This window comes from Sceloporus occidentalis, unplaced genomic scaffold, assembly GCF_023333645.1.
Source record: "Sceloporus occidentalis isolate IW3139 unplaced genomic scaffold, rSceOcc1.0.p SCAF_2, whole genome shotgun sequence".
Classification (NCBI taxonomy): domain Eukaryota; kingdom Metazoa; phylum Chordata; class Lepidosauria; order Squamata; family Phrynosomatidae; genus Sceloporus; species Sceloporus occidentalis.
In genome coordinates, this window is record NW_028316982.1 from 19,916,800 (window position 1) to 19,931,859 (window position 15,060).

The 15,060-nt window shown below is 40.3% G+C and overlaps 1 protein-coding gene across 4 annotated transcripts in view; it reads right to left on the reverse strand.

The window, feature by feature from the left end:
* The window catches only part of SKIL (SKI like proto-oncogene), a 34,700-nt gene that overhangs the window by 17,187 nt on the left and 2,453 nt on the right, over nucleotides 1-15,060 (reverse strand). For 3 of the 4 annotated variants that reach the window (XM_089508860.1, XM_089508862.1, XM_089508859.1), the window contains exon 2: nucleotides 5,501-7,359. In XM_089508860.1, the coding sequence (XP_089364986.1) occupies nucleotides 5,501-6,601 (1,101 nt within the window). In that variant the 5' untranslated portion in view covers nucleotides 6,602-7,359. Of the gene's footprint in view, nucleotides 1-5,500; nucleotides 7,360-13,277; nucleotides 13,854-15,060 lie in introns of those variants that run through there. The other variant, XM_089508861.1, reaches the window with a different exon arrangement.

Below are 15,060 nucleotides of genomic sequence, written 5' to 3' on the forward strand. Positions count from 1 at the left end.
GACCATTTTTGCAGTCAGCATATAAAACAGGGATGTTCCTTTTCATGTTCATATATTTTTGTCACAAAAGCTTAAGGAGCATTTTATATTCTATTTCTACAGTTTCTCTGAATTGTGAGAAAGTATGGAATTCTAGAGATAGGAGATAATATAAAAGATGACTGTTACTCTAAAGGAGCTACAGCTGGAAAGGTAACCTGGTAAGTGCTATTTGAAGAGACCAAAAAGGTAACACTTATACAGTCGACCCTCCTTTCTCGTGGACTTGAGATCCGTGTTCTTGATTATACATAGAGGGGCGGACCTCCATTATCCTCAATGGGGCGCGCCCCATTCAAGCCTATGGAGCTTGAATAAGTGCGAGTCTCCGTTTTCACCGGGGGGGGGGGTCCAGAACAGATCCCCCATGTAAACGGAGGGCCGACTGCAATTCCTTTTCAGGTTCATAAACTGTCCTAAGAGCAGAATATTATTGCCTTTCATTTTACACAGAAAAACTTGTCTATGTCCAGTGGCTGCCTATCCAAAACAAATTACCCATTCATGTCCCAATGCAACTGTCTCTCTACAAAGATGCCTGTATTCCTATTAATGGAAGAACATAAGGAGTTGGGAACATGCTCAGGAAGGAGTTCATATACAGTGGGCCCACTGCATCAGTGTACAGTACTAGTTATCTGCAGACTGGAGTCTCCACAGCTCACCCCATATTATTCAATGGTGGTGCATGCTGACAGATGTGCTGACAGATACAGATGTCATCGCCCATTGAATAATATGGGGCTTCAGCATCCACGTTTTTCACATCCATGATGGGGGGATTCTGACTTTGGCTAAAGAGGGGAAAATTCTGCTAACTGTGGCTTCTCCCTCTGCGTTGAGAAAGCTCACCGCTGACTGATTACAAACATGCTTGCTAACCTCCCCACCCATAACCTTGAACAGGAAGAAAGTAGGTAAATGAAGATAATTTTTTACAGGATCTACAATATATGTAGACAAGAGAGAGATAAGACCCTTAGCAGCTTTACATTCCTCTCAGATTTTGAAGTCATCATTCATTATTAACCAAGTATCATTCCATGTATAAAATGGAATTTGAATGTAATTTTCTGAAACTGTAATTTAATATACTCTCCACAAAACAGCAGAGGCTCATTAGGAAGTCAAGCCAAAAACTCTTAAAATATTAGAGCTAATAATATTAGCATGTCAACAAAACCACAGACTCATAATAGTCTCTCTATGCTTATCTAAATTTCCTCTCTTCCCACAAATCACTCATTAAAACTCAGACTGTGAAGGCTTCTGAAAAGGTCAACTGTATTTATACAGGAATAAGTAAACGCAGCACAACATTTTGGTAATACATAGCCCTTCATAAGCCACATTGCAAGACTGCAGTATGATAATGAGGTCATTTATAAGCCTTGGGCAACAACATATTTATCATTTTCTTTAAGGGAAGCCAAAATATTGTTCATTGGTATACATTCCTAGAACTATATTACCTTAAGCAAGTACTGTACTTTCACTGAAGGAATAACAAGACAATTGGTTACATCATTAATGTATACATAAACCTGATTAAGTTGGAAAATTTATGGTTTCAGCTGCCCTAACAAGCTCAGCTACTTTCTAGATTGTGTACCTTGAGCTAAACAAATAAGCTCCCAGACACTGATATGTGGTTCAAAACTAATTTAAAGCTTTAGTTTTTATTGCAAATGGGCAATCCATGGGTGAAAGATCTCACCAAGGTCAGATGCCACAGGATCTCTATTTCTTGCTGTTTTATTGTGCCACACTCCCTGCAATGGACAGAGAATGTAAAAATAGTGTGAGCTCATCTACAGTCAGAAGGTGATCTAGCAAAAGATTACCATTGTCTCTATTCTGTATCATTTGTAAACAATGGCAATGATTTAAAAGGAACACATCTATATATGAAGACAGTGCTGACTACGTAGTCTTCTTCCACTAAGTGTTCACTCTTAAATAATATTTCAATAAATAGTATTTTAAAAATGGAACAGTTTGACACAACTAGGTTAGTGTCTTCCCAGTAACTCCTGATTAAACTTTTGCCTATTATACAGTCTAAGTTTCTGCCTCTTTCCTACAAGTATAAAAAAGACGAATGCTCCTCTCATTTTGAAGTTTTCCTTTAGCGCATACCAGAACATTCACAACATACGGAAAGTTCAGCATGCATAAATCTACAACTGAAAACAAATTTGAAAATTGTGAACAAGGATACTCACTGATGTTTTCCATGAATGAGAACTCACCATGACCCATGTAAAGAAACACAAAAGGATTATGCACATCTTAAAGCCTGCTCTCCCTAACCTGAATGGCAAACATAGAATGAAAATAACGTAAATAAATGTAGGGTGGAGAAATTCCCATGCTCTTCAAAGGCTGAGATAAATCCAGGCTTCATTTTGGAATCTCTGCATCACCCTTCATGTTCAGTTTTGCTACCTCCGCTGACTGAAGTTACATTAACTAATGAACATATGATGCTGCCTGGTACAAAATCAGACCACTGCCTCTACTAGTTTTGTATCACCTGTTCTCTTTCAGTTTAGCAATGGATCTCCTTGGTCAGTTGCTCAAGAGCTTCAACAGAGTAAGTCATGGAACGATCCTGAGATCTTTTTTCAAGAATATCATTAATTCAACCACTGTCCAGAATACTCAGCTTTTAGAGTTACTGATATAACCATCAAATCTAAGATAAATGCAACTTCTTCATACCCTTGTTTGCACATGCTCTCATACAGATTTGCTTGTATTTTCTATCTTCTTGTTTTATCTTGCAAATCCTCAGATTATTATAAGATATACATGTCAAGCAAAATTTGTCAACTTCCTCTACAGTCCAAGCTAATTCTGAGTACTACAGGCTCCAATTATAGGATCATCTGTCTACTGAAAATTATATGTCAATGGTCACATATTATAGAAGCTTAATAATTTCCAAAATAAAATCCTGCATTCCTGTTTTTCTCTCCAGTGATTAAAACTAGACACTGGCAGACTAAATTAAAATCTTAGGATTCTGCTGAACATCCTATTTACCTAGGAATAGTGCATCAGTAATAGTTGTCTTAAAGGCAAATGCAAAGGAAATAAATTAAAATAAAACAATGTCATGAGATTTTAAAAATTTGTCAAATTACTGATGGTACTACAGTAGGCCCTTGGTTCCAGAACCCTCTGAGGATAACAAAATCCATGGATGTCCAAGTCCCATTAAATACAGTGGCGTAATAAAAGGGTGTCCCTTATATAAAATAGCAAAATCATAGTTTGTTTTAAAGAATTTATAAATTTCAAAAATGTTTTTAAGCCGTGGATGCTTGAATCCATGGATAAGGAATCCGTAGATACGGAATGCTGACTGTACAAGGATTCAGCCTTCTTTCTTATCAAAAGACAGCATTATACCAGTAGTGGGCAAAGTATGGGCAAAGTGTGGCCCATGGGCTACCTATGGGAGAAAAAACACAGTACTCAAGGGCAACTCCCCCCCCCCCCCATTTTCCTCCCATTTTCCATGCTTGCTGTAATGTACAGCAGGCACTGGAAATGAAAATTTGATCCCAGCCCTGTCAAACCTCCACTATCCTGCATTACACAAATACCGTTGTGTAGTAATGAGAACATGGAGCACCAAGACAGAGGGGACAGAGGGGTGGAGAGAGAGAGACAGCACTAAATCAAAAACAAAAAACCTTGTTACATATGGCTATTTAGGGCAGGATTTGCAAAATTTTGGGGAAAATAAAAAGACAGTTTGCTGTGGCTTATATTTCTAATTCCTGGATGAGGAACTCTTCTCCAGAATAAGTCTTTTCTTCCCACTGCAACTCTCTATGATCTCAAAAAAAAAAGAGTGCTTAAGGGCAAACTCCAGAAGATCATATAATGCAGCAAAAGAACTTCTAGCAGGAAAGGAAAATGAACAAAAGTAAGGTATATGCACTCCCTGTCACCATCATATCTGTTTTATCTGATCATTAAGAAAACCACAGAATATGACATCATTCTAATGTTTCATTGCAAGCATGTCAGAGGACCAGAAATGAGCACCAACACAGGTTAAAGATGAAGAGCGGAAGATAAAAGAGCTGCATGAAGCTCACCTATACAGTTAGTGTACACAAGGTAACAAATTATTTAACATCTACTAAAATATTCAATTATTTCTGAATCAGCCATTGCTACAATGATTACTAACAGAAGGATATGGCTGGTTTTACTTATTTTAACAGGAAGGACTACTGAGTTCAATCGCTGGTATCCCCAGGTTAAATGGGATTAGGTAATAAATGCTCCAAAATAACTCAAGATCACAAGGAGCTGTCATCAGTCAAAGCAGGCATGGCAAGGCAGCTTTCTATATTTGCACATCTGTAGTTTGTGTGAAGTTTAATGAAACAGGAGAAATGTAGTATGGAGGGGAAATGCTCTGAAGGTTATACCCCCACCCATACTCTGTCCCCATAGACAGAGACTATGATGCGTTCCTGTGCTTTTACAATCCTAAACATACTAAGCACAGCAGGTAAAACAACATTACAGCCATTTAATGAATGCTTTAAGTAGTGTCATAACATATCAAAGGTATCTCATTACTCTCTCCTTTGGTCTTTAGATTCTTCTTTTAAAATAAAGAGCAATAAGACCTATTCTTCATCCCCATTCTTTTTCATTAGCCATGGCATACTTAGGAACTCTATCCCACGTGACACTTCAATGACTCCTTCAGTCATGGTGTTTAAGAGGTGCCTCAAGACCTTTGTTCAAATATTCTGTGACAGAGTCCTTTCCTCCTTCACTTTCTCTTTTGTTCATTGCTTTTCCATACTTTCCCTCTTACTTTGGACAGAACAGCTAGGGCTGAAGCTTTAGATTAATCAGTGGCTATTATAGGTAACTAAATATAATTATATCTGAGACAAAATCAAATAGGTATGCTTTTTAAAAAATAAAAGAAAAAAAGCCTGATCATCACATATTGACTATGTCTTGTGGTCATGAACTGGCTAAAACAGGAAATAAAACTGAATACCTGCTTGCTTAGAACTTTTGCATTTTCAGCACCAAGATGTTATTTTTTTTCCAGGTTTGTTGTGATGCAGTAAGATTTCCTGCTAACATTTTAAGATTTTCTAGATTTTAAAGGGACAGACATACAATATGAAGCACGTACTAAAATATTTTGGCCAACATTCTAGTGAGCTAAACTGCTTGCACAGCATGTGCTAAAAAGTTTTGCTTGAACAAAGCATAAAGGGTATAAGTGTACAGTGAACACTGGATCTTTGGAATGGGAATAACCAAATCCACAACAGAAGCCCTGGTAGTTCCACGTTACTATGCTGATGGGAGTTTTTTCACCCCACTAGTGTTCAATGGGATCCTGGCCTTTAAAGCAATTTGTAGCATTAATTGTATGCAAATATTTTACATGTATAAACCAACTTACTTTAGACTGGGATGTTTTCTGACTTTTCATGCTAAATTTTTCTTTCATTTCTTCCAAGAGATGCTGCAAATCTCTCTCTTCTGATGTTCCTAGATATTTTTGGTTAATATGGAGATAGCAGTGCCACTTGGCTGATTCAAAGCCCCAATGGCAGGTCCTCTTGTCAGGAGAGCGATGAGAATGCATCACAAATGTTTGGGGTGAAAACATGCCATAGCATTCAGAACACTGGATACAAGGAGAATCTGGTTGAAGATAAAATTGTGGAGCAAATAAACCCTGGCACTTGCCCAAACATTCATGCTCTACTTCAAAGGCACTGCCAGTCTCTTTTAGTTGGACCAGCGAACCTTTAGCATGAAGCAGGCTGCCATTTTGAGGGAAAGTGCGAGGGCGCAGTAGAGCATTGCATAGTCTTTGAGCATCAGTCAGTGTTATCAGTCCACAAGATGGAGCATTAAATGGAAGAATTCCCAAAACCTTTAAAATGTGAAGTTGGTCAGAAGTGCACCTTGAGCAATAGATATAAAGATCATCACACACTGTGTTAATTTGCTGTAGAGAAAAGTCACGGAGCACGGAATTCAAGACTTGAGGCAGACAAAGCCTTTTTTCTCCTCCAACTTTAAAGCAAGATATAGACTCCCCTTCCAGTAAAGTCTGAGTCAATTCTGTAGAGCTGTCTGAAGGAACAAGTAATGGACCAGGAAGGACCTGGGGTGATGGAAGAGGTACAAAGACTGAAGGTGTGCTTTCTTGAGAATGGCGAGCAGAAAATGCTGCTGGTCCACCCAGTGAACTCTGGCTGCTTAAGTGAAACTGCGCCAGTGTATGTTTCAAACCAGGGTTTAAGTTCAAAGGCTCAGAGACTGCAGCAATATTTGGTTTGGCACCTTCCTCACTGTTTTCCATAAGATTTTCTTCACATTCATCTAAGTGCTCCTTTTTTATTGTTGACAACTTATTTATCATAGTTTGTACTTTATCCTTTACATGCATTTCTGTCATTGCTTTTTTTGTTGGAGGGCTGCCATCTTCTTGCATTATGCTCCCTTTTTGCTTTGAGTGACCCAGGGGGAAATTTATCTTTGCAGCTTCCATCACTCTATTTTTTTAAATATATGAATCTGAAATCTGATCACAGACAGTTCTTTAAATCTCAATTTCTAGTTCTTTGTGTATGGCTGCTTTCATAGCCATAAACATGCAAACAACTATATTGTTATTTTTAACACTTTGCATTTAGTATCATAGTATCATAGTCCATGCTGGTAAGTAATTACCTAGGAACTTGTGTCATTTAAAAACACTGTTTCAATGTGACAAAAAAATGTACAACTCAATGCAGACACAAAAAAGATTTTGCTTGAACCTTTGAATCACAGGTCTCAAAAATAATCCATTGATTTAATCCATCAGAAAAATACAATTTAGTACCAGGTCTAACTCTGAAGATTTCTATTTTTACAGACATACAAGTTCCTCACTTTTTCTTTTAACTGAACATAATAAAAGCACACTGCCAGAGACATGCTTATTACAAAATTATGCTTCTAGATGGTAAATGAACTGTAGGTTTCTGTAATGGATTCCTGCTATTATAAGTATCATAGGTAAAAATCTGTATTTATTGGCCTACAAATTTTTCCATCTCCGAAAGCATCAATATTTGTTCACCAATAAATCTGTAACTGGAAACTGATCCCACTGTGCTTGCTGTACTTATATGCATAAGTATGAACACTGTGAATTCCATTGTTCCAAACACAATATTTAATAGTGAATATAAGATCCCAGTCATCAGCAAAATTAACTTCTTGGGCTAGTAATTCACGTCTCCATCCATCCTTTCACAGAATCTGAATCAGGAAAGAAAAACAAACATTTCTCAGTCAGAAATATACTGATATCAATAGCTTCATATTAGCTTTATATTTTCTAAAGAATTATATTTCCATATTTACCCCCAAATTAAAATATACAGCACACAAAAGGACTGAAGTCTTTTGTTCAGTAACAATACACATGTGCATGACAAAGGTTTTCTCGTGGAAAAAATACTTAGATGTCATTTGTAGACAGTATCAGTCAGAAACAGCCTAATAAGAATACTGCCTTTGCCCATTTTTTCTTAGGGCCAAATTATTCACAATGTAAGAACCATGACTGGATCTACGCAAATCTTTTAAACTGCTTCCCTTATTCTATTTTCCCCTTCTAACCATGCACTCACCTGATCTAGGATTAGCCCATGGGTGGAGTGAAATACTTATACTGACTAAAGCACAATAGAGTGGTATTATTACTTAGTGGTGGTAGTGGACCACAGGCTGAACCTGAGTCAGCAGTGTGGGGCAGCAGCTAAGGAAGCCAATGCAATTCTAGGCTGCATCAATAGAAATATAGTGTCTAGACAGAGGGAAGTAATAGTACCACTCTATTCTGCTTTGGTCAGGCCTCACCTGGAATATTGTGTCTACTTCTGGTCACTACAAATCAAGAAGGATGTGGACAAGCTGGAGCGTGTCCAGAGGAAGGAGATCAAAATGTTGAAAGGTCTGGAAATCATGCCCGATGAGGAGCAGCTTAGGGAGCTGGGTATGTCTAACATGCAGAAGTTGATCCCTGCTCATGATATGATAGCCATGTTTAAATGTTTGAAGGAATGTCAAGATGAAGCAACCTTGTTTTCTGCTGCTACAGAGACTAGGACATGGAGTGTTGCATTCAAAACTACAGAACAAGAGATTCAACCTCAACATTAGGAAGAACTTCCTGATGCTAAGAGCTGTTCAACAATGGAACATGCTCCCTTGGGAGTGTGGTGGAGTCTCCTTCTTTGGAGGTTTTTAAACAGAAGCTGGAAGGCAATCTGTTGGGGATGCTTTGATTATGTATTCCAGCATGGCAGGGATTGGACTAGGTGGCCCTTGTGGTCTCTTCTCACTCTACAATTCTATTATTCTGATTTATATTTCTCTCTGTTTCCCATATTTCATCTATCCACCTGTGCATGTTTAAAAATTCAGGCATCTACATGATTATTTTCTCTCTGTGCTGTGTACCTTCACGTTGTTCCTGACTTATGACAACCCTAAGGTGAACCTACCATGGAGTTTTCTTGGAAAGATTTGTTTAAAGGTTTACTTGCCCAAGTGGGTTTCATTGCTGAGCAGGTATCAAAACCTCGTCTCCAGAGTTGTAGTCTAACACTCAGACCACTACGCCACGCTGGTTCTCTTAGTGATTATTTTCTACCCCACCCTTTTATTCAGTTACCATTATGAAATGTTTGACTGGCATGAAATATAGTTTTTGAGACTACCTAAGCACTGAGGAGAATGCAAGTGGATCAGGAATGTGGTGCTTAGTTGTGCTTCTCTCCACAAACACCTATGTTAATGAAACAATCATCAGCCTATATCCTAATTTGAATGTGAGGAAAAAATATGTGTGAAGCAAGCCTGTTGCTCAATGTTATTCCACACACCATGTCCTCTTTTTTCTGCTTTCATACAGTTCAAAAACACCACTACTTAGTTTTTCTCAAATCCACAATCTTAGTGGTTCCACACATCACATACATAACTTGCATCACACACTCCTAGGCTTTTCTATATTACCATTTTAGAGCCCAATAAATCTGCTTTAAAATAACATGACTGATGGACATAAGCATCCATTATTGGCAAATAAATTGTGGATTTATAAATAGAGGATATACGCTTAGAATGTACTAGAGTAAAGAAGACAAACCTACTCTTCATTTCTGATAAATTCTGCCATTAGAACAGAAGAGAGATTTGAGGAAATCAAAAGGACCTTTTAGTACTCCAAAACTTTCCAAGTTGCCTGTAAACCCCATTAATTTCATAGGGTTTTCTTAGGCAAGGAATACTTAGAGATGGCTTTGTCAGTTCCTTCCTCTGAAATACAGCCTATAGTACCTGGTAGTCATTGGCAGTCTCCCATCTAAGTGCTAACCAGAGCTGACCCTTCTTAGCTTCCAAGATCAGATGGGATCTGATGCCTTTAAAATATGTATGCCCCTTCAAAACTAGCAATATTCAAACAGGATCCTTGCATTCCAACCACATTCATTTGACATTTTATCAACTTCTGTCTCTTGTGAGCAATGAAAACATAGATGAAATTCTAGTTATGAAAAGCCTCTTCCCACACCAACACTAGGAGAAGAATAAAGAGCATAATGTAGTGATTTAAGCATTGGACTGAGAGACAAGGGTTCAATTCCCTGGTCAGCCATGGAAACACATTGGGTGACCTTGAGTGAGCACACTCTCAACCCCAGAAAATCCTGTGCAGGTTCACTTTAGGTTTGCCATAAGCTGGAAATGAATTGAAGGCACACAACAACAGTAATTGCTTCGCATCCAAGCAATCTAAAAATTTGAACAATACATTTAGCCTTTACTATTCCTTCCTAGGTTTCCACCAATATCAAGCACGTTTCTGGGGAAGAAAAGCATCCTTAGCACTAAAAGCTCTCCCCACAATTCCAACTGGTTTCAGAAAAATTAACTTTATCTCCCATTACTAAACCTTTTATGAATTCAATGTATTCTCCTTCCCACTTCCCAGAATTATGACCTTATTCTCCTCCCAATGGTGTTAAAAATCACCAGAATTAATTCTTCATAAAAAGCTGTTCCCCTTACTATGACTTACTCAAATTTCCTTGGTGCACAACCAATACAATACAAAAATGTCTCACAAGACTCTGCCTCAAACTGCACTTTACAGTAATTATCTTATACATCCTGCACAATGAAATATATGCACACCTATATACAAATTACTAATCTAGGGTTTCTTATGACAGTATAATTGCCTCCCTCTCAGCCCATGTTCTCTTAAAGCACCTATTCAAAAACTGTATTTCAAGAAATCCTGAAACATAAAAGGGATTTTCAATTAGAAGATGGCAGATAAGCTTCTCTAAGAGCTCACTATCTTCATTCCCCTCCATACAGCCCAGTCACAGGAGGTATACTGTTAGGGTACACTTTTCTGAGCTTAGCACAGAGGAAAAAAATGTGCATCCCAACACTCTGTGAACCTTGAGCACATCCAGCCTGGTCTGTAACAAGCACACCAGGGCAAAAGAGCAGAGGTTTCTATTAAGATAAATCCATGTGCAAACTGTTCCCTGAAACTAAACAGTGTGAAAGTCACTGCCTTGCAGGATTAATCAGTCTAAAACCTCCCCACACAAACACACTTCCATAAACCTGAGAACAAAACACGAACACAGCCATCTTGCATCTGAGGAAGCAGACCAAGTCTACAAAAGCTCATTCTACAACTTCTTTCACATAGTCTCAAAGGTGATACAAAATCCCTTTGCATACTGATAGTCCAGACTAGTTAGGCTAGACATTTCAGGCAACCTGAGCAGAGAGGTTGAGGACAAGATGTCTTGGATATGTCTCATGCACAGAGTTGGCATGAGTCAAAGTTGACTGGAGGGCAGTTAACAACAAACAACAAGTCCAGACTAATATGGCTATGTCTCTGAATTAACACAACCAGTGTGCTTTAAAAGAGGGCCCCAATTAATGGGAATCTGCTTTGACTGCATGCTGGCTGCTGCTGCTGTTATTATTATTATATTATTTATTACCCACATTCCCCCTCAAAGTTGGAACTCAAAATGGATTATAGTTTTTAAAATAGAAACAATTAAAGACATACAAAATGAACATTAAAATAGAATTAAATTGAAAAAATATTAAAACACAGTAGTTGTTAAAAGAATAAAATGCACTCAAGCCCCAAATCATTCCTGACAGATGCCGGTAGCTCCCTCTCTGCTGTACCTTCTGGCAGGGGCTACTGGGACCTTGAGCAGATAAAGCCAGAAATTTCCTTGCAGGCCAAGATGACCAAATTGAGGCTGTCATACTTTGGCCACATCACAAGAAGGCATAATTCATTAGAAAAGACAATAAAGCTAGGAAACATTCAAAGATATAGATGTGTTCGCTTGGAAAATCAGTACACAAAAGGATCGTGCAGCACCTTTGAGAAAACTGAAAGAAAGAGTTGGCAGCATGAGCTTTCATAGACTTCAGTATACTTCCTCAGATGCATTTGGAAGAAGTAGGCTGAAGTCTATGAAAGCTCATGCCAGCAGCTCCTTTCTTTCAGTAAGGTGCTAAAAAATCCCTTTGCATACCGAGATGTCGGGCATGTCTGGGATCCTCCTTATCCCAGACATGTCCGACATTTCAGCCTTCTGTCCAGGAGGAATGTCCTCCATTTTGAGCAGGACCAACAAGCATGATTTTCTGTTTCTGTTATTGTTTTTAGCTTTGATTTTGGAGTGTTTTTCTCAAATGTCCTATATTCTGTGGTGGCTTGTCCTCTTTTGAAATTAGGACACATGGTCACCCTGTTTGCAAACTGAATCTCCAGACTAACAAATCTATGTCTCTGAATTCTAAGTGAAGAGCGTAACAGAACACTGGATATACATTTGTGTAATTTTGGGGTGTATGTGTTAATAGTTTCAGCTAATTTTATAAATTGTTGTTGTGTGTCTCCTTCAGATGCTAGGAAAGGTAGAGGGCAGCAGAAAGAGAGGAAGATCCCACACCAGATGGACAGTCAGGGAGGCCACAGGCATGAGTTTGCAGGAAACTAAGCAAAGCAGTGGAGAACGGGTGGTCTTGGAGATGTCTCACCCACAGGACCCCCATGAGTCAGGGTCAACTCAAAGGCAGCTGACAACAACAACAACGATAACTGGGTGATGGGCATTCTCACTTTGCTTTTTGGGAAACAAAGCCCTAGGGTGACCATATGTCCTAATTGCCAAGGAGGTCAAGGCACCGCAACAAAATCAAAGCTAAAAACACCCCTATAAATATAAATCCATGCTTCATATGAACCTGCTAGAGCCCTAATATCTTCAAGGGAAGGCTTTCTCTCGCTCTCACCATCCTCAGGACACAAGAGTGAGCCTTCCCCGTGGCTACTCTCACCCTCTGAAATGACCTTCCACAGGAAACTAGGACGGCCCCCTCCGTGCTTGCCTTCCATGGCAAGCAGAAATTGTTATTATTATTATTATTCCGCCCTTTTCCCAAAACTGGGACTCAGGGCAGCTTACAATATTAAAAAACCAGAACAATTTAAAACATACAAAAATAGTAAATTAAAATAGAATTTAAATTACTACAACATTAACACAAATTGCATATTATATTATAAAATACAGTTTTAAAAGATTGAAAAAATGTTTACAACACTTTAAAACATTGTAACACTCCAATCCATTCTTTAAAAACATTCTGTTTTAAATGCTCATCTGAACAGGAAGGTCTTAACAAGGAAGGGGCCATTCTGGCTTCCCTCAGAAGGCCAGGAAAATAGTTTTGTTCAGGCAGGCTTTTAATATATATTCAAGGGATGGGCTTTTCCATGGGGCGCTTGTTATATGGGGCGGGTGCTGTAGTTTTTAAAGTAATTCTATATTGTTTTTATTTGATGTTTTGATGTGTTTTTATTTTGTGAGCAGCCTTGGGGTCCATTTCAGGGAGAAAGGCAGCAGAAAACATGAACTCATAAAAATTCTTAGTCATGCTCAAAATGGAGGAGGAGACTGTGGCATTCCTCCTGGACAGAAGGCTGGGATGGAGGGTATGTCCTGAAAAAAGAGGACACTCCTGGGGTCAGCAGCAACAGCGTCCTCTGCTCCGGATTCCAATCCCTTCCCTTCCCTTCCCTTCCCTCCACCGCGTAGGAGACTAACCTGCTGAGCTCTGCAGACGCTCCTCCTTCCCCCGCAGGGAGGTGAGGAAGGTTAAGTCTAGCAGAGGCAGACATGGGAGGGAGAGAGAGGAAGGAAGGAAGGAAGGAAGGAAGGAAGGAAAGAAGGAGACAGACAGGCAGACAGAGGAGGAAAGGCCAGGCCCTGCCAAGGCAGGGAGACTCCCTTCCAATCAAGGGCACCCCCCTCCATCTCTCCCTTTCTGTCAAAGGTATCAAGTAGGAGCGCCCTCCCCTCTTGATGCATATTCATTGATTGCTCTGAAGGAAATCCTCTGCTGCTTCCCTCCCTTGCATTCTCCCTCCCCTCCACCTCGACCCCATTCCAAGGATCCATTTTCACTCACAACCCACACACAAAACACACACACACACAGGAAGTAACAGTTCCTTCCTTCATGCTTCCACCCAGACAGACCTTCCTCATCCCCCCCTCTTTGGATCGGGCTCCCTAAAATACTTACACACACACAGTAACAATTCCTCACCCTTCCCTGAGGCTTTCACCCAGGCAGGCTGCACCCCCTTTGGACTCAGCCCCCTAAAACACATCACACACACACACACACACACACCCCCCAAGTAGTAATTCCTCACCACCCCCAAGCCCCCCATCCAGACAGACCTTCTCACCTCCCTTTGGACTGAGCCCCCCCAAACACACACACACACACACAAAATACACAAAACTAATAGTTCCTCAACACACCCCAGTGTTCACCCAGACGGTCCTCTTTCTCCATCCCTTTCCACTGGGGCTCCCCTACACACACACACACACACAGATAAGTAACAATTCCTCAAACGTCCCTCCCTGAAGCTTCCACTCATTCTCTCCCCCACAACACACACACACAATAATTCTCACTCCTCCCTGAGGTTTCTACCCAGGCAGACCTTTCTCCCCTCAAGACACACACACACACACACAATGCGCACGCAAACGATTCCTTCCAGACAGACATGTCTATCCCTTTCGACTGAGCCCCCGTCCAAATCTACACACCCAAACACACACGAACAATTCCGCACCCCTCCCTCAGGCTCTCACCCAGACAGACCTTCCCTCCCCCTTTGACTGAGTCTCTCCCAAGGACACACACACACACACCCCTAAAACACAGACAAAATAAATCCTTACCCTCCTTTTCCCACCCAGACCTTTCTAACCCCCCAAAAGACACACACACGAAGTAACAATTCCTCCCCCTTCCTGCCTCCACCCAGACATCCCCTTCCTTTTCCCACTGAGGCCCCCCTTAAAACACACAGACACAAATACACACACAGAACACACAGCAAGTGACAATTCCTAAAAAAAACCCTCAAGCTTCCACCCAGACAGAGCTTCCCTGCTCCAAAACACACAACACACAACACACACACGCAATTCCTCCCTCCCTGAAGCTTCCACCCAGTGACCTTTCTCTCCCCCAAAACACACACACGAAGCCACAATCCTCAGCCCCTCATGCCTCTGCCCAGACAGGCCTTTCTCCCTCTCTTTCCACTGAGTCCCCCCTGAATACACACACACACACACACACACACACACCAAATAACAATTCCACACACACAAAAACCCTCTCAACCTTCCACCCAGACAGACCTTCCCTTACCACTGAGCCCCCCCCTTTAAACACACACACAAAACACACACGAAGTAGCAATTCCTCACCCCCTCCTTTTCCCCAGACAGACCTTTCAGTCCCCAAAACACACACAACACACACACATACAACACACACGGAAAATTCCTGAACCCC